Source organism: Panicum virgatum, chromosome 7N, assembly GCF_016808335.1.
Source record: "Panicum virgatum strain AP13 chromosome 7N, P.virgatum_v5, whole genome shotgun sequence".
In the NCBI taxonomy this organism is placed as follows: domain Eukaryota; kingdom Viridiplantae; phylum Streptophyta; class Magnoliopsida; order Poales; family Poaceae; genus Panicum; species Panicum virgatum.
Window position 1 is genome coordinate 27,052,630 of NC_053151.1, and position 22,360 is coordinate 27,074,989.

Sequence of the window (22,360 nt, forward strand, 5' to 3'; positions counted from 1 at the left end):
AAGTAGTGAATGCCACGTCTCGCCCTATATATATATCACCTAGGAATTCATACAATTCAAACTTCAATAAATGGCTACACATCTAATTATTTTGATTTTTTACATGAGAATGATATCGATGGATTTGTCATTGTTAATATACTTATAAATAAAGTAAGAGGAATTGAAAAAAAAGGACCACATAGATCTCAGTTTATTAGAGAGTGGCTCAGTGGGTTTCAAATTCCAACCTCACAGCGAAAAGATTTGTAGTCTAGTGGGTACAAGAGCTTAGCACCTTAGGTCCCAGGTTCGACTCTCGGTTCAATCTTCGAAGATGCTCATAGAAGTGAGGTTTGCATATGTGCGTTCATAAGGGTGACTGTACGTGTATTATGAGTCTCTGAGCTGTACTATATAATCGCAAAAAAAAATCTAGCCCAGCATGATCCGACCATGGATAAGGCACCCTTCCATCCAACACGGATCACTATAATTTCATTTCATGAGGAATAAATTGCTAAACATGATGCAATGTTAATACATGCGCAAGATGGAGAGAAAGAGAGAATGGTTTGGGACACCTTGTATGGTGCGGTACATACGGCTACATGGCATCTAAGTAATGGTGGATTGCTTGGATACAATAAGGAATGGACAACTTTGGCAGGGTAATATGGAAACTTATAAAGCTGCATGTGTGAGACCCGTAACATGCAAACACATGCATTAGTGATATTACCTAATCCAAGGTGTATATACACAACTCACTCTTGTCAACTCGTGTCCCCCCCCCCCCCCCCCCCCCCCGCCAACCCCCCACCCCGGCTTCCTCCCTCCTATGTATCTCTACCTTCAAGTCTATAAAAGCAACACAAGGTAACCGCTCAAGAAACAAGCACAAGTTTGGAGCCCAACAAATGACTCTTGAAACTGATAAACAGGATCCTAGCGGCAAAAAAAGAGTCGGTGGAATTCTCCAGCGTCATGACTCCCTCCATCGTGATGCAGAAAAAGTGTCCAGTGCACAGCATCATGGATCTCAGGTCCGCTTCTCATAAGTCATAATATAATCATATATATATATATATATATATATATATATTGGCCTTTGTTCATATCTTCAGTGAGTAGCAGGATTGAGCTTTCACCAAATATTTTGAGAAGATAATAAGTTTTCATCCATTTTTTTTAAACAAGAGAAGAACACACAGTATCTAGTATGCAAGAGCATCACCTTTTTCCTCAAAAAAAGTATGCAACAGTATTGTTTGTACCATGAAACTTAATTTCATGTTTAGTCCTAATTTCAGTTCAATTAAGGACGTAAGTGGGTACCCAATGGTGTTTTAATTTTTGGGTCAGCTAATTATATAAGATGGCATGTCACTCTAGTTCATTTCTCTTCCCAAATTATTTATCTATAATGCCATTCTAGTCCATTTTATCAATTTTTTGGATCGACCTAGTAACTAAAAAATTATCTAACTTGCATCCCTGAGTTCAATGAAAGAGTTTGTTAAAACTCTAAAAGAACATCCAAGAGCACCATTTTTTGTACTTCCTGTGCCAAGAAGATATAAATCCTTTCATTGTCAAGGAGACACAGTAATTCTATCAATTAAATGAGCAATTATTTGGGCTTGACAATTAACAAGATGTTTACATATACCATGCACAATGCAAAACAGGATATTTGGATTCGAACACTACGTTTAGCATTCCAGTGCGTTGGAATCATATACGGTGACATCGGGACATCACCACTCTATGTGTATGCAAGCACCTTTTCAAGTGGCATCAGCAATGTTGATGACCTTTACGGAGTCCTGTCACTTATTCTTTACAGCATTATTCTTCTACCTATGATTAAGTACGTGTTCATTGTGCTGTATGCAAATGATAACGGGGATGGTAAGTTTTCATTTCAAAAGTTATGTAGCTTATAGACTCAAGAAACTTTTATATTACAACACAACTGAAGGGAACTATAAAGCTATCAAATGAATTTTCTCATTAAACTTTATTTCCCTTGATTCATGACATTATGAGATGGAAACCAAACTAAATGACAAGAGTCATACTTTATTGGTAAAATCTGCTAGCAGATAACAAGTCTAAAATTGTGCTTTCCTATCAGGACTAATAGTTGTGTAGAAGAAAATAATACTATCATTTTTATGATAGACCAATGAAACATTACACTATACATAACATCTGGCTTCACTAGGAATTAGGAAACCATTGCATGCATGCCTGGTTGAAAAGATTTCAGTTATGGTCCCTTGTGAATGGCTAATATGTGCAGTTGTTCCTTATCATCTTACAAAAAAAAATACAATTGTAGGTGGCACGTTTGCACTTTATTCATTGATATCGCGCTACGCCAAAGTGAGTTTGATTCCAAATCAGCAAGCTGAAGATGCAATGGTCTCAAGCTATTGTCTGGATACAGTATCAGCCCCTATGAGGAGGGCTCAGCGGATGAAGAAAAGTCTGGAAAATAGTAAGGTGGCTAAAGTTGCAATTTTTCTCCTTACGATACTGGGCACCTCAATGGTTATCAGTGATGGAGCTTTAACCCCAGCAATATCTGGTAACTAATTAGGAATTCAAGTATATTACTTCTAGCTGTACTGATAGCTTTTGTTTTTGTGTCCCTTTTATTTATCAGTGCATCCACGTAATAGCAGTAATATACATGCAATTACAAAATTGTAGGAAATTATTCATAAAGTTTTAATCATGCATAATAATGAAACAATGGTCAATAATCTACTATCGTATAAACTTCACAAAGCTGTATTATATATAGTGGCAATGGTTTTTATGAAACAAGAGTTGAACATTGACATCCATGATACCTGTGGTTTGTGTTTATTAGTGAAATATTCCTTATCAAATGGTTCTTGTGATAGTGGTATGACAGTTTATGGTTTGTGGATTCGTTTCAGTGCTCTCTGCAGTGAGTGGTCTCCAAGAGAAAGCACCGCAACTCAAACAAGGTAAGAACTATTTGAGTTTAGTTATAAATAACAAAACAAAGTTACAACACACAGTTTGCAAATATTTGTAGTAATCATAGCACATCTCAACTTGAAAAGAAGCTACCTAAATGCTTAGGGTACATAAATGAGGTGCCTTTTAGTGAAGCACTTGATGTCAGTGCAGGATGAACAGATGCATCTGGCACTATCCTACCATTTGTTAGGCAGTGCACCATACCTTGAGAAGGTGGGGGGGGGGGTGACCTTTCATATATAGGTGCCACATAGGCGGTAGTACAACTGGAAGCCGAATAGGGGCTACGTAGGAGTACAAGAGAGAGTACAATTGTACATATCTAATACCCGCCCGTAGTCACGGGGGGAGCTTGGCGGACACCAAGACTACGACCTAAACTAAGTAAGCAACTGTACAAAAAGCCCCTTAGTCATGATGTTAGCATACTAATGTGGAAGGAACATGAAGAACATGAACTTCTCCCAAGGCAACCTTCTCGCGGATGAGATGGATGTCAATTTCAATATCCTTCGTTCGTCGATGATGGATAGGATTGGCTATCATATAGACAACATTAACATTGTCACAATAAACGAGCATAGCCTTGGAGAAGGGAACATGAAGCTCGTGCGGCTGTCACATCCAACAACATTCTCCAATAGCATGGGCAATGGTCCTATACTCAGCCTCAGCACTAGTTAGAACGAGACACCGTAGTCTGCCACTTTGAAGACCAAGAGACCAGAGTGTCATCAAGATAAACACAATAGCCGGAAGTAGAATGTCGTGAATCAGGACATCCAACCCAGTCTGCATCAGAATATTCTGTGAGAGTGTCCACGGGTCCGGTGCCAATGTGAAGACCAGAGGACAGCATGCCCTTGACATAGCGGAGGATGCGCTATACAAGCACAAGATGAGGCTTGCGAGGATCATGCATATACAGGCAGACTTGCTAAACAACATAGGCGAGATTAGGTTGAGTCAGAGTAAGATACTGCAGAGCACCAGCAAGACTTCGACACTTGGATGGATCTGTAATAGGAGGCTGATTTGTAGCGCAAATCTTGGACTTACTATCCACTGGCGTTGATGTAGAGTTGCACTCACTCATACCGGCACGCTAGAGAAGATCCAAAGCATACTGTCGCTGGGACATATCTAATAGTTTGTGCACCCAACATGGAAGTCCTTCTAAATTTGTTCTAACTATAATTTCACTCATTTTGCATACTCCACATCTCTCAATAGGATCTCAATCACTACTGGCTCATTGCAACTGGAGGAGGTGTTAATTATAAGCCCTTTTCCACCCTTGCTACGCCTCAGTTTCCTTCAAAGGACCACCAAATGTGCCTTCCACACTCATGCTGCATGGTTTGGTAAATGAAACTAAACACAATGCTCATACCCAATCCTCTAAAAGAACTAAACAATTATGCAGAACATAGTAACCATAAATAGTATCTTACTGATTCCAGATTCAAAAAATATACTTTTGCTCTGAAGGTCGCCTACTGAAATTGCTCATAACTCATATGCTCATTGAAACAAGCAAGAGGTATTAAAATATTTTGTAAGTCATATACTCTTTGCATATCATGCTGGAATATTTATGTCCATCTCATAGGCTGAACAATGTGGTGGAAACATGTTCACAATAAAAAAACAGTTCCTAATCTATATTTCTACTCTTCATGAGCAGGTCAAATAGTATGGATCTCTGTGTTCATTCTAGTTGTGCTGTTCTCTGTTCAGCGTTTTGGGACAGACAGAGTTGGCTACTCTTTTGCACCCATTATTCTGCTCTGGTTCCTCTGCATCGGTGGTATTGGGTTCTACAATTTAATCAAATACGATGTGGGTGTTCTGAGAGCCTTTTATCCAAAATATATTGTAGACTACTTTAAAAGAAATGGAAAGGATGCTTGGATCTCTCTTGGAGGCATCCTCCTATGCTTTACAGGTGCTTTACAATGCAGAAAAGAATATCTCAATACAAGTACTTAGAACGCAGATTCTCAATATAAAATATATTTTGCACAAAACAGGTACTGAAGCCATGTTTGCTGATCTTGGTCATTTCAATGTAAGGGCGGTTCAGGTACATATATATCATCTTTTTGAGATATCAGGGATGCAGGATGTGAGGTTAATATTTCCTTTACACAATATAAACGGCAATTCATCCTACTTTCAGATTAGCTTCAGCTTCACCCTATTCCCGGCAGTGTCCCTAGCTTATATTGGGCAAGCTGCATTCCTACGTAAACACCCTGAGCATGTTCTTGATACTTTCTACAGATCCATTCCAGGTCAGCTATTCAGGATGATGGATATGATGCTTCTTAATTTTTGAACTTTGTTGTCCTAAAAATTGAACTTTGTTGACAATTATACATTGATTGCAGGACCATTGTTCTGGCCAACCTTCATAATTGCTATCGCTGCTGCAATCGTTGCAAGTCAGGCTATGATATCTGGTGCATTTTCGATAATTCAGCAATCACAAACATTGGGCTGCTTTCCTAGGGTCAAAGTGTTACACACCTCAAAATTGTATGAGGGGCAGGTGTACATTCCAGAAGTGAACTTTGCTCTTGGGTTGCTTTGTGTGATAATAACGCTCGCATTCCAGACAACTACTAATATTGGCAATGCGTATGGTAAGACTAATCTAACTTAATGTATCGCTAGTAAAGCTGATATATATACACGCGCGCGCACACACACAGAGGCTATTTAGACAAAAAGCACAAGTGTTTATTAGCTAGGGATGGCAGAGCATGGAGGACTGATGTTTAGATACAAACAGAAAATGTTTGACCCCTTCCGTCATTTCTTAATTTCTATTCCTTTTTCACATTCACGTAATAACACACCACTAGTATATGTTTATACAAATTTTATACATATGGTTTTCCATAAGAACAAGAAATGCATAATCATCACACAGGTAACACAATAGTTGTTTACTTCTAATCACCAGACAGCCAGCGCGAGCCTGTAACAGTTCAGATATTTTGATTATATATATCTTTGTATCTCATAATTAACTTTATGAGAAAACCTGACAAGGAGTTTGCCCTGTGCAGGAATTTGTGTCACTTCTGTGATGGTTATTACAACTATTCTGCTGGTTATTGTGATGCTTCTCGTATGGAGGGTGAGCATTTGGCTGGTTATACCATTCTGCCTGGTATTTGGCTTCGTAGAGCTTGTCTATCTTTCTTCAGTTCTCTACAAATTTAAAGAGGGAGGGTACCTGCCTATTGTGATTGCAACATTTCTGGTGATAATGATGGGCGTGTGGCACTATGTGCATGTAAAGAAATACTGGTATGAGCTCGACCACATAGTTACAAATGAAGCCATGAAACAATTGATTCAGACACACGATGTGAAAAGAATTCCTGGAGTAGGCTTCCTTTATACAGAACTAGTCCAGGGAATCTCGCCCATATTTCCCCACCTCATCGAGAAAATCCCCTTTGTGCATTCAGTACTAATGTTTGTTTCGATCAAACACCTTCCAATCCCTCATGTGGAGGTCTCGGAGCGCTTCCTCTTCAGAAATGTTGAGTCCAAAACTTCCAGGATGTTCCGGTGTGTGGCACGCTATGGATACAGCGACACACTAGAAGATGGCAAGGAATTTGCTGCTTCCCTTATTGAAGGACTGCAGTCATATATTGAAGAGGGACATTTTATTGTGACAGACATGCAAATTCAAGAAACTGAGGCTCAGACAGCCTCCACTGGAGATGGTAACGCAAGACCTCGTAAAGCGGGTAGCTCCACGGTGTACATTGAAGAGGTATTGGCGGCAAGTGAAACTACAGGTCTCACCCAACCTCGCATAAGCAGGTACTCAGCACACTCATCTGGAAGGATCGGCGAAGGGCAAACCCGCACAATTGCAGAAGAAAAGGAATTTATTCAGAGGGAGCTGCAGAAAGGAGTGGTATATATCCTTGGGGAGACCGAAATAAAGGCAGGGCCTAATTCTTCATTTGTCAAGAAGGTCGTTGTCAACTACATGTACTCATTTCTGAGGAAGAACTTCAGGCAAGGGGAGAAGGCCTTCGCGATCCCAAGGCAGCAGGTGCTCAAAGTTGGAATGGTATATGAAATCTGAGTAAAAACCCTGAAGTGACTACAGCTGCAGCGGTTTCTCCTGATCGATGTTTGGCCTGGACCTTTACAGGTGTTGCGTTTGATTTTCTTTCTTAAGCACGTACCGCACTTCCTTGGAAGGCAGTAGTGTTCTTGACGATTTGATTTCAGTGTGAAAGTTTAAGCTTGTGGATGTTGATATAAAACACTGTATGCATATTCTTCTATGCACTGTAAGCAATTTACTGTACTACTGAACAAGCTGTTAAGTAAAAATCACCTTTTGTAAACTGGGAGTCGAATAAACTCACATTCCATCGGCGTCCTCTCCTCCCTCTCTGGTATTTCGTCGAACGGTTGCCGGACACGGCCAACCGCCTGGGATCGGCCATGGTCGAGAGGTCATCAGTCCGTCCATGTCTCGTACCCAGTGCAGGATTACAGGCAACGTCGAGTCAGAACATTGGCCCGCTGGTTTCAGAACTCACCTTGCGCAGGAGTCTTTTAGGGGGGTAACGGGTTGTTCAGTACAAAATTTCTCATGCCAACTTCACCTTGGTTTTGGGGGAGAATTAGGCAGAGCTTACACACTCGACACAGAGAAAATCAATTATGATAGCATTTGGCATGTCTTAGCTGTATATTGTGACCCAACAGACCTTAGAAATCAGAAGCAAGTTAAACTGAAAAACAGGTACTTGAATGCAAATCACACAGCATGAAAATACCCTGATGATAAGGTCCAAATAATTTTTTCTGTCTGATCTAAATTAAAAACAATGAGCGTATCAATAATATGTACTGTTAGTATTCGGTCGGACATTTATATAACCATAATAACAGAGGGAGTATCAAACAATATGTATGTATTGTTAATTAGCTTAAGCTCGCTACCAAGTAAAGTGATTAACAATGCAGCACAGTGATTACGCTACACGTGGTTGGGTTTGAGGGGACCTGGTGGCCGCCAAACCATCCGGTCCATCCTTGGTCCGAGCGGCAGGGCCTCCTTCCACTCCCTCCCGCCGTCTCCGTGTGGCTGCTGGCTCCACGGTTCGCGGCGCGACGCCAGCTTCCGGACGCAGCTCCCGCGCGTCGCGGCGCGCGGGCCAAAGCGGCCTCGGCCCCGGCGGCACGGCGCGGCCGCTGGAAGGGCAAGCTGGACCTATAAGTACCGGACGCCGATGGCCGCATCCAGCTATCCTCTCCTCCCCGCCCCCATCGCCCACGGCCGAGGAAGACGAGACGAGGCGGGACGGTCTCCTTCCCCTGGTCACCCCGCGCGCCGGCCTGCTCGCGCGACCGTGTACGCCGCTGGTCCGCTGCTGCTCCCTCGCCCCCGGCATTTGCCGCTCCAGGTTCGGGTCATGAATCTTTGAGCTCTCTGCGTTTCTGACCAGAGGGTTTGTGTTCCTAATTCCTATTTGATCTGCGAGTTGTTCGATTGCTGGCCAGTTGACATCTTGCGATGCTGAAGCTAGAAGCTAGTCACTGTGTTACTCCAATTTTCGGTAACACAATGGGAAAACTGGCTGCTTGCTGTCTACTAGTATTATTTTTCAGCTTAACAATTGTAAGGACACCGTGAGAAACAACTGCACCTATGCAGTATTGCAGTATGCACAACTGTAATACTGATACCATTTGCTTCAATAATTTCACTCCATGGATAAAGGTTTCTTTGGATGGGGGCCGAGACTAGAACTAGTTCTTTTTTATAATAAATAAATAAATCCGGTAATTGGTATTGTTCTCGGTGTGCATTGAATAGTGTGTCTTATGTAGGAGCTCGGGATGTCAAGTGATGCCTGAAGTAACAAGGTTGCTTAATTGTAGAGGCAGAGTCTGTGTTACAACAACAACAACAACATAGCCTTTTTTTCCCAAGCAAGTTGGGGTAGGCTAGAGATGAAACCCGAAAGAAATAAGTTCAAGGTTCAGGCACATTGATAGCTAGTCTCCAAGCGCTCCTATCCAAAGCTATCTCTTTAGAGTTATTCCAATCCTTAAGGTCTCTTTTAACCAACTCATCCCACGTCAGTTTAGGTCTACCTCTACCCCTCTTTACATTATCGACCCGCTCAAGAACCCCATTACGCAAGGCAGAGTCTGTGTTGTTTTGTGAAATTTGTACTGAAAAATATAGTTTCACATTTGTCTGAGAAACATGTGTAACTCTCTGGAATTTGCCAAAAGAAAACAAGGTTGTAGGCTCGCTGTTCTGCTTTCATACCTGATTAATCAAAGCGTTGACGTTGGAATCACTTTTGCAGAAATTTATGGCCGCATGGTAGAGTGTTGACTGCAGACACATCACAAGGTCATCCTAATTATTTGAAGGTTTCATATGCATGAAAAAAGCACAAATGTCGCTTGAAGTTGAGGACCGACCAAGCGTAGAGCCAACCAAACAGCTCAAGCGACAGGACTCGCTTTATGGCGATGCAGAGAAGGTCTCCAGCGCCAAGTACCATGGCTCTGAGGTCTGCTTCCCAGGCAACTTAATTACCATGTTGCAACGATGCATTGTCATCGACAAAGTTTTGACTGCAATAAACCTTATGGTACACAGGGAAGCTGGTCACGGCTGTTGCAGCTTGCGTTTCAGAGCGTTGGCATCATCTATGGGGATGTTGGGACGTCGCCACTCTATGCGATATCCAGCACCTTCCCTGATGGCATCAAGAACCGTGATGACCTCCTCGGTGTCCTCTCCCTAATCCTCTACACCCTCATCCTGATACCAATGGTTAAGTATGTCTTCATCGTGCTTTATGCAGATGACCATGGAGATGGTAAGCTGATACATCACGAATTTCTGTCTGTCAATCTGATGTAATCATCAGGTGCCTGCTCGTTGTTGGGTAGTTATAACATTTAACAACAACATACTGGTGTTGTAGGTGGCACATTTGCTCTCTACTCACTTATATCACGGCATGCCAAGGTAAGGCTGATACCAAACCAGCAGGCAGAGGATGCTATGGTGTCAAATTACGGCATAGAAGCGCCGAGCTCACAGCTGAGGAGGGCACAGTGGCTGAAGGAGAAGCTCGAGTCTAGCATGGCAGCTAAGATTAGCCTCTTCACCATCACAATCCTAGGCACATCCATGGTGATGGGGGATGGAACCTTGACACCAGCAATTTCTGGTAACATAAACAGTAAATAGGAAAGTCAAAAGAATTGCTTATATTCAGTAACAGAATCCTAATGCTTTCTTGTTCATGACTGTCCTTCTAGTGCTGTCGGCAGTGAGTGGGATCCGAGAGAAGGTGCCAAGCTTAACTGAAAGTATGTGAAAAAGGAGTTTCTATCATCATTGAACAATTGTTACGCTTTGTTCAACATATAATTTGTCTGATGTCATTTTGGTACAGCGCAGGTTGTCTGGATTTCAGTACCTATTTTGTTCGCACTCTTCTCAGTCCAGCGTTATGGTACAGACAAGGTTGGGTATTCCTTTGCTCCAATCATCACTGTGTGGTTTGTTCTGATTGCTGGCACTGGAATGTATAACCTCGTCGTACATGATATCGGTGTTCTCCGTGCCTTTAATCCAATGTACATAATAGATTACTTCAGAAGGAATGGGAAAGAAGGATGGATTTCGCTGGGTGGTGTTATCTTGTGCGTCACAGGTAAACTTTTGGACAAAATCTGCAATTGCAAAGATAATTTATAGCCTGGAATCTCAATGGACTGTCATGTCATATCTCATATGCAATAGGCACAGAAGGAATGTATGCAGACCTAAGCCATTTCAATATCCAGGCCATTCAGGTAATGGTGACACTCATATCCATGCTACTTGCTTACCATTCTGATACTCCCAATTATACGTTGAATTTTAGAGCAGAAAATTTCCCAGTTTAAAGAACAGAAATTTCTTACAATATTAACTATATGTTTGCCTACAGATCAGCTTCAACACTGTCTTGTTCCCGTCAGTAGCACTATGTTACATGGGGCAGACAGCATATCTTAGGAAATTCCCAGAGGATGTCACAGACACATTCTTTAGATCTATTCCAGGTATAAATGAATTTGGCGTACAGTTTGTGCTTTTTGAGAATAATGAAAAGATTGCAAGAGTGAGAGTAGCTGTCTTTTCTTCAACAGCACCGTTGTTCTGGCCAACCTTCATTACTGCCATCCTTTCGGCTATCATTGCAAGCCAAGCTATGCTCTCCGGCGCATTCGCTATCCTCTCCAAGGCCTTATCCCTTGGTTGTTTCCCCAGTGTTCAAGTGATTCATACCTCGAAGAGTTACGAGGGACAGGTTTACATTCCTGAAGTGAACTTTTTGATGGGACTAGCGAGCATCATAGTCACCATCACCTTTAGAACAACCACCGAAATCGGCAATGCTTATGGTGAGCAACTAGAAAAGATGAGCACTTTGATTTCGTCACTCAGGATATCTCTTATTTGATTTTGGCGATGAACAGGGATCTGTGTCGTGACCGTGTTCTCAATCACCACGCATTTGACGACGATTGTGATGTTACTCATATGGAGGAAAAAGTTTATCTTTGTCTTCCTTTTCTACATCGTGTTTGGTTCCATAGAGCTGATTTACCTCTCTTCGATACTGACAAAGTTCGCCCAAGGTGGGTACCTACCATTCTGCTTCTCGCTTGTCCTGATGGCCCTAATGATGGCATGGCACTATGTCCACGTCAACAAGTACTGGTATGAGCTTGACCACATCGTGCCAGCCGATGAAGTGACAGCACTACTCAAGAAGCATGATGTGCGGCGGATCCCCGGAGTAGGCCTCCTATACTCAGACCTGGTTCAAGGCATTCCCCCTGTATTTCCACGCCTGGTGCAGAAGATACCGTCCGTGCACTCGGTCTTCTTGTTCATGTCAATCAAGCACCTGCCTATCCCACACGTGGTGCCTGTGGAACGGTTCCTCTTCCGGCAGGTTGGCCCGAGGAAGCACCGGATGTTCCGATGTGTGGCAAGGTATGGCTACTGTGACATGCTAGAAGAGTCAGGGTTGTTCAAAGGGTTCCTCATGGATAGGTTAAAGATGTTCATCCAAGACGAGGCTGCATTTGAGACCAATTCGACCACCGAAGATTCCCAGACATGTTCTGAGGGGTCAGCATGCCCCATAGTGCCCAGTGGCCAGTCTGGGAACATCAACTCTGATTTAGTTGAAAAGGAGAAGCAATTGATCGATGCAGAGACTGAGCGAGGGGTGGTCTACCTTATGGGGGAAGCTAATGTCATAGCAGGACCGAATTCGTCACTTGTGAAGAAGGTAGTGGTAGACTACATCTACACGTTCTTGAAGAACAACTTGACAGAGGGGGAGAAGGCACTGTCCATTCCGAAAGATGAGCTGCTCAAAGTAGGTATCACGTATGAGATATAGTGAACTAGTTATTTCTCCGGAATAGAAAGTGAGCCTAACTGAGACATTCTTGTTCATATTCGGACCTAAACACACATAGTGAAGTTCAATTGTTGATTAGAGAGCATCCAAGTTATCTAGAGTATTGACAGGAAGATTTGCTAGTTTTGTAGACAAATCGGTATTGGCAGGATGTAATGACTAGAATGGAAGTAGTTCTAGTGGGTTTCTATGTCATTCAATCCAAACCTTGTTCATGAAGGGCCTAGGTTTAATTTATTACTATTTGCAGGAAATATATGATATTTTTATCAATACATAGTTGTATCAATTGTTGCATTTCATGTATTTCAAAGAGTTATGATATTTTTTCCATTGACTTGCATTGACCCTTATTTGAAGTTCAGTTTTTGAGCAGGAGAAATGTATATTTCATCAAAAGAATGCTTGAATTACTATTGTCTACTTTGCATGTTACCATCGAACATTCTGGATATGAACAATAACGTTGATGTGAAATAATTGAAAACTTGATCAAACCGTTACGGTTGAAGTTCCTCAGTCTCATGTTTTAAGATTAGGCTCTGCTGGATGTGCTTTCATGAGTGGTATTTACATCTTAGCAACCAAGAAAGGAAGCACATGACAGCTCTGATAACAAACAGTTTTCTTCCAGAGGAAACAGGCTTCCAGACGGCTCGCCAGTTAGTTCTTTCACAGACCTATAGTAATTACAAGGAAGTCCCTGATCTGAAAGTGCTCGAGTGGCGGTAACCTACACATAGGAAATTCCAGACTCAAAAGCAAGCAAGCACGCTAAATGCTGACATGCCATGCATGCATTGATGCATTATGTATATATGAACTGAACTGATCTGATCCGAACATACAAACCATTACTGGGCACACTCTGAACAACAAAAAGACTTGGCACAGAATGAGGCACCCGAGACCCACAGGTGCGGACGAATCACCTGAGACGAGCATATCTATCAGTGTTCTCTCTTGGGCAGCCCGTCGAACAGCCTGTCGAACCGTCGAACAGCCCGTCGAACCATCGAACAAATTCCGAACAGAAAATCAAGATCGACCGGCTAGCTTATTTTATTTCTTGCCTGGAATCCTCTCGAGCAGGTAAATAAAGTAAAAGAAAAGCCTGAATTCCACAGCAGCGTAGATGCACAGAGAGCGTGACAGAATGAGAGATGTACCCAAGATCCAAGAAGGCAAGAACGATGCTCTGGAGCAGTGAGCTGAAGCTGTACAGCCTTGCTGTGGGGGGTTGAAGGACGAGGTGGCCATGCGTGTTATGGTGGACGCCCCTTCATCCAAGGTCTTGACCTTCACTACTGCTGCCACCGGCCACGCCGCCCATGCTGCTGGATCCCCTGACCTGCTAATCACCAAACATTATCCAATCATAGAATTCCCATTGTCCTTTATCACAGCAGCAGGATGATATGTCATCAAGCTTAAATATTTGAAAAGTCTAATTTAAATCAATTACAGCATTGTTACAGAAAGGCATCACACATCGAGCATTTTGTTATGCTTTAGCTGAGGACATTGCCAGAGTTAAACAGAGCAAACTATAGCAGTATGCATGGCCAGCAAGCAGCAGGACATCTTTTTACACATAATGCCTACTGCAAACTCTTTGCAGACCGATATAGTTGGAAACTTCTCTGGTAACAACCACAGTCCAGATAACCATCTGAAACCCTTGTCTTATGCTATTAATGCAAGAAATGCTCCATTGCTTTCCAACCAGATGATACCAAATGATTCTGGCATTCTGTTTGATGGGAGCAGATCAAGCTCTCCTTACATGTTTCTGAATTCTCCACACATGTCAGCAACATCGCCGCCCAAAAAGCAGCAGAGCTGGGAGCAACCATTACTGTTAAAAGGTTTCCCAAATTATCTGTCTGCTTCTAAAGATCAAATCCATAAATATTCTGGATGTGAAGGATATACTCAAAAGGACACACCAATTGATAGCGCTGCCATTAAGACAGCAGAACACAACAACCCTTTCATGAATGATCACACTATTTTGCATACAAACCCAGCATGGGCTGTATCCCCATGAAACCTAGTGCATTGCCTTGGATAGGACTCCAGCCATTTCCCATCAGGACAGAAAATGAAATATCTAACATGTTTCCTGAGGATCACATGCAGTAAGGTGCTTTGAAGATGCTCGATTAACTCAAGACTTTCTAGGTTTGGAAGGAAGAGGTATATTGAGATGAGTGCCAATGAGCAGCAGATCTCACCGAGATATGTACTCTAAACATTAGTCGTCATATGACTACCACCTTGGAGACAATCATTTTGGATGCATAAGAAAAATAGTTTATTACAAAATTAGCTCAGGTTTCAGCAGGTATCAGGCTATAAACTATATTGCTTAATTGCAACCTAAAAGTTGAGTTCAGTGTCAATTGCTTGCATGAAATTATGAAGGCACAGCTGACTCTCAGAGGCATCTATGAAAGACCACTGCTGCACCCAGTGAAATCTTATATTTGGATTCAACAAGAGAAGTCAGTCAATGTTTTGCAAACAATGTATTTCACGGATAGCAGGAGTCAATATTTCTGCAACTTACAATTTCACTGCAAAGAGATGCCAGACTGGGCAAGAAACAACATATTGCCTCTCAAATAAGATAAAAACAGAATGAATCCTAGTCAGCTTCAATAAAAAGTGCACGCCTTGGTATAATGTTGGGAGAGTGTGGCAGCGGCACCTCTTTAAGGATGAAGGATTTAGCACAGAGCAGATCAACATTCCAAAAAATATGTTGACTGCTCTTCATGTACCATGATTGTCACTGGCACATAAGAATAGACATATATTAAAATCAGAAAAAATTGAAGATACGAAACATTGAAGTCAACTGTACACATACAAAAGTTATACAACATACCACATTGAAGGTCCGAAAGCTGAGGCCAACATACAAAAAATTGATCAGGCCTCATCTATCACGAGCCCTTCAGCCACTCCCGGAAATATGCTTGCATTTTATCTCGACTTGCCGCATTGCCAACATTGACAGTGGGGACTACCTTTAGAGGTCTCACAAACTAGCCATGGAAATATTAACCTATAGTTAGAAACTTAGAATCCATCCAAGCCTACAACAATGTAATATCAAAATTGGGGATTTACCATCACAAAATCTCTAAGCTCAGTGAAACTTGAGTGCTTGCTATAAGGCACACCTACAAGCAGAAGAAAACAGTTTGAAAGAGTAACTTAATGAAACCTGTATACGAGTTAGGAATTGAGAATGTTCACATATAGGACAGGTTAAGGCAAGTATAGAATCATTATTTTGCAATATGACTCTTAATTTGATTCCTCATGTACTTCTAAAATGACTTAAGCTTAAAATCTGCAAATAATTGAAGGAACTTCAAGTGTAGGGTGCACTTTTTTGGCTTTGTCTGCAATTGGCAATCTCCAGATGTGGAAAATCAGATATTCATAACATTGGACAACATAATCATTATGTAGTTAGTGAAAGTCAACCTTGCATCTTGTCTAGCAACTTAGCCTTTTTAATTCAGAAGATCAATAAGTTTGCGCTAGGCAGAAAGTAAGTTCGCACTGAGCATACAAAAAAAAAATCATTCTCTGGAAAATTTTTGGTTCATTCACATCTTCAATAGCAAGGATAAAATGAAAACTATAATCAGCAAAACTAACAAATCCTACCATAGATTGTTACGCTGCCATTAGAGTTTGGTTTTATTAGGTCAAGCTGCTTTCCAGTTGCCTCAGAGAAAGTCCAACCTGATAAAACGTTAAAACGAGCATTAAGAACCATGTAAATCCATATTGTGGAAGCACATAATTTATCTCCAAAACTTCATTAACCTGTAGGCCGAAAAGCCAACACAGCTAGAAATCGTTGGTTGAGAGTCCCCAAGTACTTCTTCAAGTTCTAACAAATGCTACCGTCGAGTTAGTGAGGTCACTTGCTAAATTCTTGGAATCAATTTGAAATTCATTTTCAAACCTCATGGTTTACAGATCCAAGGGGCAAAACATGAAGTGGTGAGCTTTGATTGCAAGAACATATCCTTTTGGATAAGTCCGTCCAGCCAAATGAGTGAAGAATCCGTCTTCTCGATGCATCGGTGTATATGGGTACCTTCCAGGAATAAATTAAAAAGAAGTTATTTGAGAATTAGAAGGCATGTATGTTCCAAAATTAATAGTTGTTGTTTAAGATAGAACTGCAGTGTACCTCCAAAGCTTGAGAAATCGCTAGATACACATTTTCTTTCCCAATGCTATATGCCCCAACAACAATGAGGGTTTTTGGTTGCTTCTTTAGATATCTTCGAGCTGTGCTCACAACAAAATCAATAACATCCTCCTGGGGTGGGAACCTACAAATTACCAGGTTCAGCAAAGTAATTATAATAGAGCAAATGCTTAAACCTCAAGATTGCAGACCCACTTGTACTTGGGATTACAATATGTTGTGTCCAGGTAAAGCAAATTTATGCGGCCTCTCTGGAGGAGTGGATGCAGTTGCATAGATCTCGATGCTCTGAAATCCCCAGTGTGGAGATAAGTCTTTCCATCACTTAGTCGGAAGTGAATTAGAGCTGCACCAGGGCAATGATTGGCCTCCAATAAGGTAACTGCCACTCCCTCGATGACATACTCAGTATCAAGCTCCAAGGGACAAATATAACTGCAGATTTCAATTTGAATACATGATGCTGGTGCTAGGTGCTAGAAGAATATAGAATCGCCATGGAACCATTCACAGAGTTAAGGAAAAAAAAGGAGCCTTACTCTGAATTTACAGACAGGCACATCTTTACCAAGCGTGCAGTGAGCGCAGAACAATAAATGGGGCCATGGCACCATTTCTTGGTCAATCCACCATAATGGTCATGATGAAAATGGCTGAGGAAATAGGCTGAGCACCCCTCAACTTCTCCGTACCGAAATGCGTCCACCGTGAATGGTGTGCCTAGGTTCATTCAATTTGTAGGTGCATGAGACAAATTGGTTCAGCGAAAATTAAAAATCATTGTGTCAGCTGTTCAGGGCAAGCTATCCTCATTTGCTCCAGCAAAATGTCACATTCTCAATTTGTGCACAACTAGGCATTCGCTACTTTATTAATTTCGCAATCACTACCACGAAGTCACAACTCACAACACACACATCCATGAAACGGCGAGGCCTTTACCGGGAATCTTCTTGTAGAAGGGACACGTGCGGGGATTCATGCCCGCCGCCGCAGCCGCCTCCTCGGGGCCTCCTCGCCGCCGCTTCATTCCGGACCAAGAACCGGAGCGGGACGGGGAAGGGGAGGGGCCCCCAGCCCCTCCCCCCTCCCGCTTCGGCCTCTCGATCCCCCACGCCTGGAAGAGGCTCCTCTGCACGAGCGAGGAATCCCCAGCCCCCGCCCCCTCCTCCCGCCGCGGCCTCTCGAGCCCCCACGCCTGGAAGAGGCTGCTCTGCACGAGCGAGCCGCCCTCCTTACCCTTCGCCTTAACCCCAGTTGCCCCCTCGTGCGGCCGCCGCGGCGGAGGGGCGCGCAGGGAGGACCAGTCGGTGCCGCTACGGTAGAAATCCTCGGCGAAGCCGCTGCTGCTGCTGGTGGTGGCGGGGGAGGAGGGTATAGCGGGGAATCCGTTGTCGTCAAGGTCGGCGGGGATGGGTTGGGGCGGGCCGCCGTCGGCGGTGGCCATCGCCATCGGAGGTGGGTTTCAAATGGCGGCGGGAACGGAGTGGAGGAGGAGGACGGGAGAGAGGGAACGAATGGAACCGAGGTCGGCGGGGAAGGGCACTAGCCACTAGGGCAAGTGTGAACGGCGGGGCGCCCGCGGTCCTGAACCGCCCGATCAGTTTGACATGGCGAATCCGACGACGTATGTTCCATCTTTCCCAAAGCTCGCGCCACCAGGGTTGAAAAGGGTCAGAACTCAGAAATGGTTAGAAAAACTCCTAATTGTTTCTATTTCTGTTTTTCTGACCAGGAATGGGAAAGCGAACGAGAAAGATGAACGGGAACACGCAATCGATATTACGGGATATCATGAACGGAATATATCGGTCGGGAACCTATCGATTACGATAGGAAATCGATAACTCAAATTGAAAACACGATACACGTAATCACTTGAAATATTTAGCTCGACACAATAGTTACAACCATTCATCATTCACATGCAAACAATACATAGAATAGATAACAGAATTGGGTCATGAGATAATTTGATAAACAAACATCATTGCAGCATTCAAGTCTCCAACAGGCTGTCTTCATCACCCACACGAAGACGACACATGCAACATAGTGTCTCTACCACCCAGATGACACAGTTCAAACTTCAAAGGTCCAAATTAAAAAAAATGCATGCCACATTTGGCAAAAGTAGCTAGTAGCCAACAGATCACATCTTCGCTAGGAGTCATAGAAATCTCCATCATTAGGAAGTGCCCCATCAACTTCTCCATCATTGTCTGTGACATCATTGTCCTAGAACAAGTAGATTCAATTGGTCAAATATGCAGCCATCACATGAAGCAAAATATAGATATTCTTGGCACAATTCGTATATAACAACTTCAAGAATTAATAGAAAGCAAAATATCAAATTTCTAAAGGAACTCGGCGGGCACAATACGAGCAAATTAAGTTTTGAAGCAAGACTCTCAATAACCTCAAGATCACCAACAATTGAACCAACCTTCTTATCTGAAAATCAAAGTTAAATCAAGACACATAAATCAGCAAACATTGGTCATAAACTCATGATAATTGTATACAGCAAACTAAGGAGCTTTTCTAACCTCTTCTTCCTGCAGCAACCTAATCTTTCATGCATATTAACGCTTCAACCATTTCAGGATCAAGGCAGCTACGAAAAGGATCGACTACATGCACCAACACTAAAAGCAGATTTAGAAGCTACAGTCGAGACCTGTACAACCAGCAAATCATGAGCTAATTTTGCAAGAACAAGATACACATCAATTTGGTTCTTCCACCATGCCAAGATATCAATTGACCACTGAGCCTCAAATGTGGATCTGACATATAGTTCTCCAACTCATTCATATCAACACCATTAGCTCCATTAGACTCATAAAAGAAGCTCTCTAGTTCCTCGTCTCCATTGTCCACTAATAGGTCTGCTTATCAGTATCCCTAGGCTCATTTGACCCACTTTTTGGCCTCGAAGATGAGGGTGCTTCAGTAGCTTAGAACTGGTACAGTTTCTTGATGACATCAACAAGTTCATCAACATAAACTTGACAAGCATTGCCATAGAACTGGTACAGTTTCTCGATGACATCAACAAGTTCATCAACATAAACTTGACAAGCATTGTTAGAGATTATATGCACTGCTAAGCATATTTGAAGAAGAAATGGTATTGTGACATATTTGAAGAGATTTGCATGTGAGACTTCTAGGGCAAACAACAATTTAATATTTTATTAAACTCCAAGCAAGATAGATCACTACATGTACATGATTTTGCCAAATGCCTGGTCATTAGTGGCACATCGTAGAAATTTTAAAACCAAAATGCATCGCATGTATATATCCACTCTACATAAATGAATGCTACTGATATATCAGAAAAATCAAGCATAAATGAATGCTACATGATGTAAGCATCAGTTCTCATCTAGTACCTGATGTCGGAGTAAGAGCAAGAGTGGTGGTATGCACCACCAATGGCAATGGCGGCTCTTGGATGAACGGGCATTGGGATGATGATGATCGAGCAGCTGAAGTAGACCCACCTCTAGTCGATGGCAACTTTGAGCTAGGTGCGCCGCTGTACCACTGCGCTAGTGCCGCCTCCTCCTCGCTTCCTCTCATGGATTCTAGGACCGACGCCCGGCGGAGTGGTGGCCTAGTGGGGGCGCCAGAGTCCTGGTCTCCTGGAGGCGGCGGTGGTGACCGGCGGACTTGCAGGTCGTCGGGTGCCTGGGTAAGGGGGGAGGGGGCACCAGCGCTGTGCCCGCTGCGGGCTGAGGCCGTGCGGTGGAAGAGGCGACCTAGGAGGCGGCGATCCAGTCCCATCGGTGGTGGAAGAGGTGGGCTTGAGGCTAGGACCTGGGAGATGCGAGGTCGTCGGACTTGGGGTCGGGGGGCGTGACGGCGTGAGGCTAGGAGCCTGCCTGGGAGGATGGACTGGGAGGCGGCTGGGGTTTGGGAGCTAAGTTTTAGTCAGTGGAGGATGGGCTTGGGCCGTTGGCCGAGAGGGAGCACTCTGGATTGGGCTAGAGAGAGGGATTGAGGCCTGAGGGTGACTCTAGACTGGGCTGAATACGGGAAAACCGATAGGAATTCTCGTATCAAATACGGTAATCGTGAAAACGGTCGGAAAAAGGCCTCTCCTTTTACCGTTCCCGTCACCGCCGTTTTTTCCTGTTTTTTCTTATTCTGTTTTTTCCTGCCAAAATAGTATACGGTCGGTTTATACGGAATACAGTGTCGGTCGGGATGGGAAATTTCCCTTCCCATTTTCATCACTAAACCCAACAAAAAAGGCTTGCAAGTAGAGATTAGCTTTACAAAATGAGTCTAGCCTTATTAATAATTACTTATCATGTTCGAAGTCCCTAATTCGATTTGATATACATCCTTATAATCCTTGGTCCTGCTAGTGTGGTCAAAGAGCAGGAAAAGTGTTTCGAGCTAATAATATATATGGGCATCTAATGATATTTTTTAGATTAGGTGATTGATTATATTGACATGTCACTATATAGATCATCTCTTCTCCTAAGTGCCATTGTAGTTGCATTTATCACTTTTTGACTTATCCACAAGAAAATTTCTTGCCTACCTGAGTTGGGTGAGTTATGAATGCTATTAAAGGTGGTAGAGTGGTAGTTGATATTAATGGTGAAAGAGAGGGATTTTTCAGAAGGGTTTAAGACAAGATTATCCACTTTCCCCATGCTTCTTAATTTGGTAGTGGGTGCATTGTCTGCCATGTTGTCTTCATCTGCTAGAGCTGGTGACTTAGGAGTGGTCCTTCAGTTGATAAAGGGAGGTCTTACCAACCTACAGTATGCAGACGACACAATAATCTTCTTGAAGAGGGCAAATGTAAATATAAGAAACCTGAATTGTTTTATATTATTTTGAGGCTATGTTTGGGATGAAAATAAACTTCGACAAAAGTGAGCATCAACGGATTGTAGAGATCTTTGGGTGTAAAATGGGCACCTTCCCTATCACCTATCTTGGGTTACCAGTAAGTGATTGCAAATTAACCAAAGGATGACTGAGTTATGTGGGTGACAAAGTGATGGAGGTAGATCTAGGTACCTCCTTGCTGAGTAGGGTCCCCGTGTCTGGGTGCCTACCCTGCTTAGAGTACCCGACGGATAGGCACTCGGCTGGACGACGGAAGGATCCTCTGCGGATCGCGATGACGGCTCGAACAAGACACCCGGATTAGTAGGGATCTCAAGTGACCTCCTTCCTTGTACCAACTGTTGACGCTTGTTAAAGACCAATTTCAAGCGTCAATTTGATCATAAAATCTTGAGAGTTTAAATATTTCACATGCATATTTATCTCAAATAAAGCCTAAACCCTCTATGCTCTTAGATGAGGTTCTATGCACTGTTCTAAATTTCCACAGCTCAAGATGAGGAGACAGCTAAAAGCCCCATGGATGAGTATGGGATAAGGCAGAGGTATGTGAGCCAGCTTATTCAAATTCATAGATAAGCTGCTTGGTTATGGATTCTGACATGACAAGAAGTATGATTTAGAGTGATTTTCTTATCAACAACCTGATTTTCCCTACTTTACATAGTACGAGCAAAGGATAACTTGGGGGATTTTGTTGATGCTTGTTAAAGGCCAATTTCAA

At 42.8% G+C, this 22,360-nt stretch overlaps 3 protein-coding genes and 1 pseudogene across 6 annotated transcripts; 2 read left to right on the forward strand and 2 right to left on the reverse strand.

Moving 5' to 3' along the window:
• Positions 1-889: 889 nt before the first annotated feature.
• Positions 890-7,407, forward strand: LOC120684015 (potassium transporter 19-like). Its single transcript, XM_039966100.1, has 9 exons — positions 890-1,025; positions 1,671-1,893; positions 2,327-2,575; positions 2,934-2,984; positions 4,688-4,948; positions 5,034-5,086; positions 5,183-5,297; positions 5,394-5,648; positions 6,078-7,407. The coding sequence occupies exons 1-9, from the start codon at positions 900-902 to the stop codon at positions 7,118-7,120; spliced, it is 2,376 nt and encodes a 791-aa protein (XP_039822034.1). The 5' UTR covers positions 890-899; the 3' UTR covers positions 7,121-7,407.
• A 703-nt stretch (positions 7,408-8,110) lies between these two features.
• LOC120682049 (potassium transporter 19-like) lies at positions 8,111-12,806 on the forward strand. Its single transcript, XM_039963792.1, has 10 exons — positions 8,111-8,456; positions 9,372-9,581; positions 9,671-9,893; positions 10,002-10,250; positions 10,342-10,392; positions 10,479-10,739; positions 10,829-10,881; positions 11,019-11,133; positions 11,221-11,475; positions 11,551-12,806. The coding sequence occupies exons 2-10, from the start codon at positions 9,450-9,452 to the stop codon at positions 12,486-12,488; spliced, it is 2,277 nt and encodes a 758-aa protein (XP_039819726.1). The 5' UTR covers positions 8,111-8,456; positions 9,372-9,449; the 3' UTR covers positions 12,489-12,806.
• A 169-nt stretch (positions 12,807-12,975) lies between these two features.
• Positions 12,976-15,306, reverse strand: LOC120682051. 4 transcript variants are annotated; one of them, XM_039963795.1, is made up of 5 exons: positions 15,223-15,306; positions 15,082-15,129; positions 13,679-13,860; positions 13,362-13,441; positions 12,976-13,242 (listed from the first exon to the last, which is right to left on the reverse strand). In XM_039963795.1, the coding sequence occupies exons 1-5, from the start codon at positions 15,261-15,263 to the stop codon at positions 13,087-13,089; spliced, it is 507 nt and encodes a 168-aa protein (XP_039819729.1). In that variant the 5' UTR covers positions 15,264-15,306; the 3' UTR covers positions 12,976-13,086. The 4 variants fall into 4 exon arrangements, with proteins under 4 accessions (XP_039819729.1, XP_039819730.1, XP_039819728.1 ...); XM_039963796.1 differs by lacking the exon at positions 15,082-15,129; XM_039963794.1 differs by having other exon boundaries at positions 15,082-15,300.
• LOC120682050 lies at positions 14,961-18,275 on the reverse strand (annotated as a pseudogene).
• Between the last annotated feature and the right edge of the window lie 4,085 nt (positions 18,276-22,360).

Coding starts and splice junctions, on each gene's coding strand:
- LOC120682051 (XM_039963793.1), bottom strand. CDS start 15,263: ATGTTGATCTGCTCTGTGCTAAATCCTTCATCCTTAAAGAGGTGCCGC. Junction 13,864..15,081: donor CATCTCTTTGCAGTGAAATT/GTAAGTTGCAGA, acceptor TTTGGTGATTAG/CAGGTCAGGGGATCCAGCAG. Junction 13,243..13,361: donor TCAGAGTGTGCCCAGTAATG/GTTTGTATGTTC, acceptor TCCTATGTGTAG/GTTACCGCCACTCGAGCACT.
- LOC120682049 (XM_039963792.1), top strand. CDS start 9,450: ATGAAAAAAGCACAAATGTCGCTTGAAGTTGAGGACCGACCAAGCGTA. Junction 9,582..9,670: donor CCAAGTACCATGGCTCTGAG/GTCTGCTTCCCA, acceptor TATGGTACACAG/GGAAGCTGGTCACGGCTGTT. Junction 9,894..10,001: donor TGCAGATGACCATGGAGATG/GTAAGCTGATAC, acceptor CTGGTGTTGTAG/GTGGCACATTTGCTCTCTAC.
- LOC120684015 (XM_039966100.1), top strand. CDS start 900: ATGACTCTTGAAACTGATAAACAGGATCCTAGCGGCAAAAAAAGAGTC. Junction 2,985..4,687: donor AGCACCGCAACTCAAACAAG/GTAAGAACTATT, acceptor CTTCATGAGCAG/GTCAAATAGTATGGATCTCT. Junction 5,087..5,182: donor TCAATGTAAGGGCGGTTCAG/GTACATATATAT, acceptor TCCTACTTTCAG/ATTAGCTTCAGCTTCACCCT.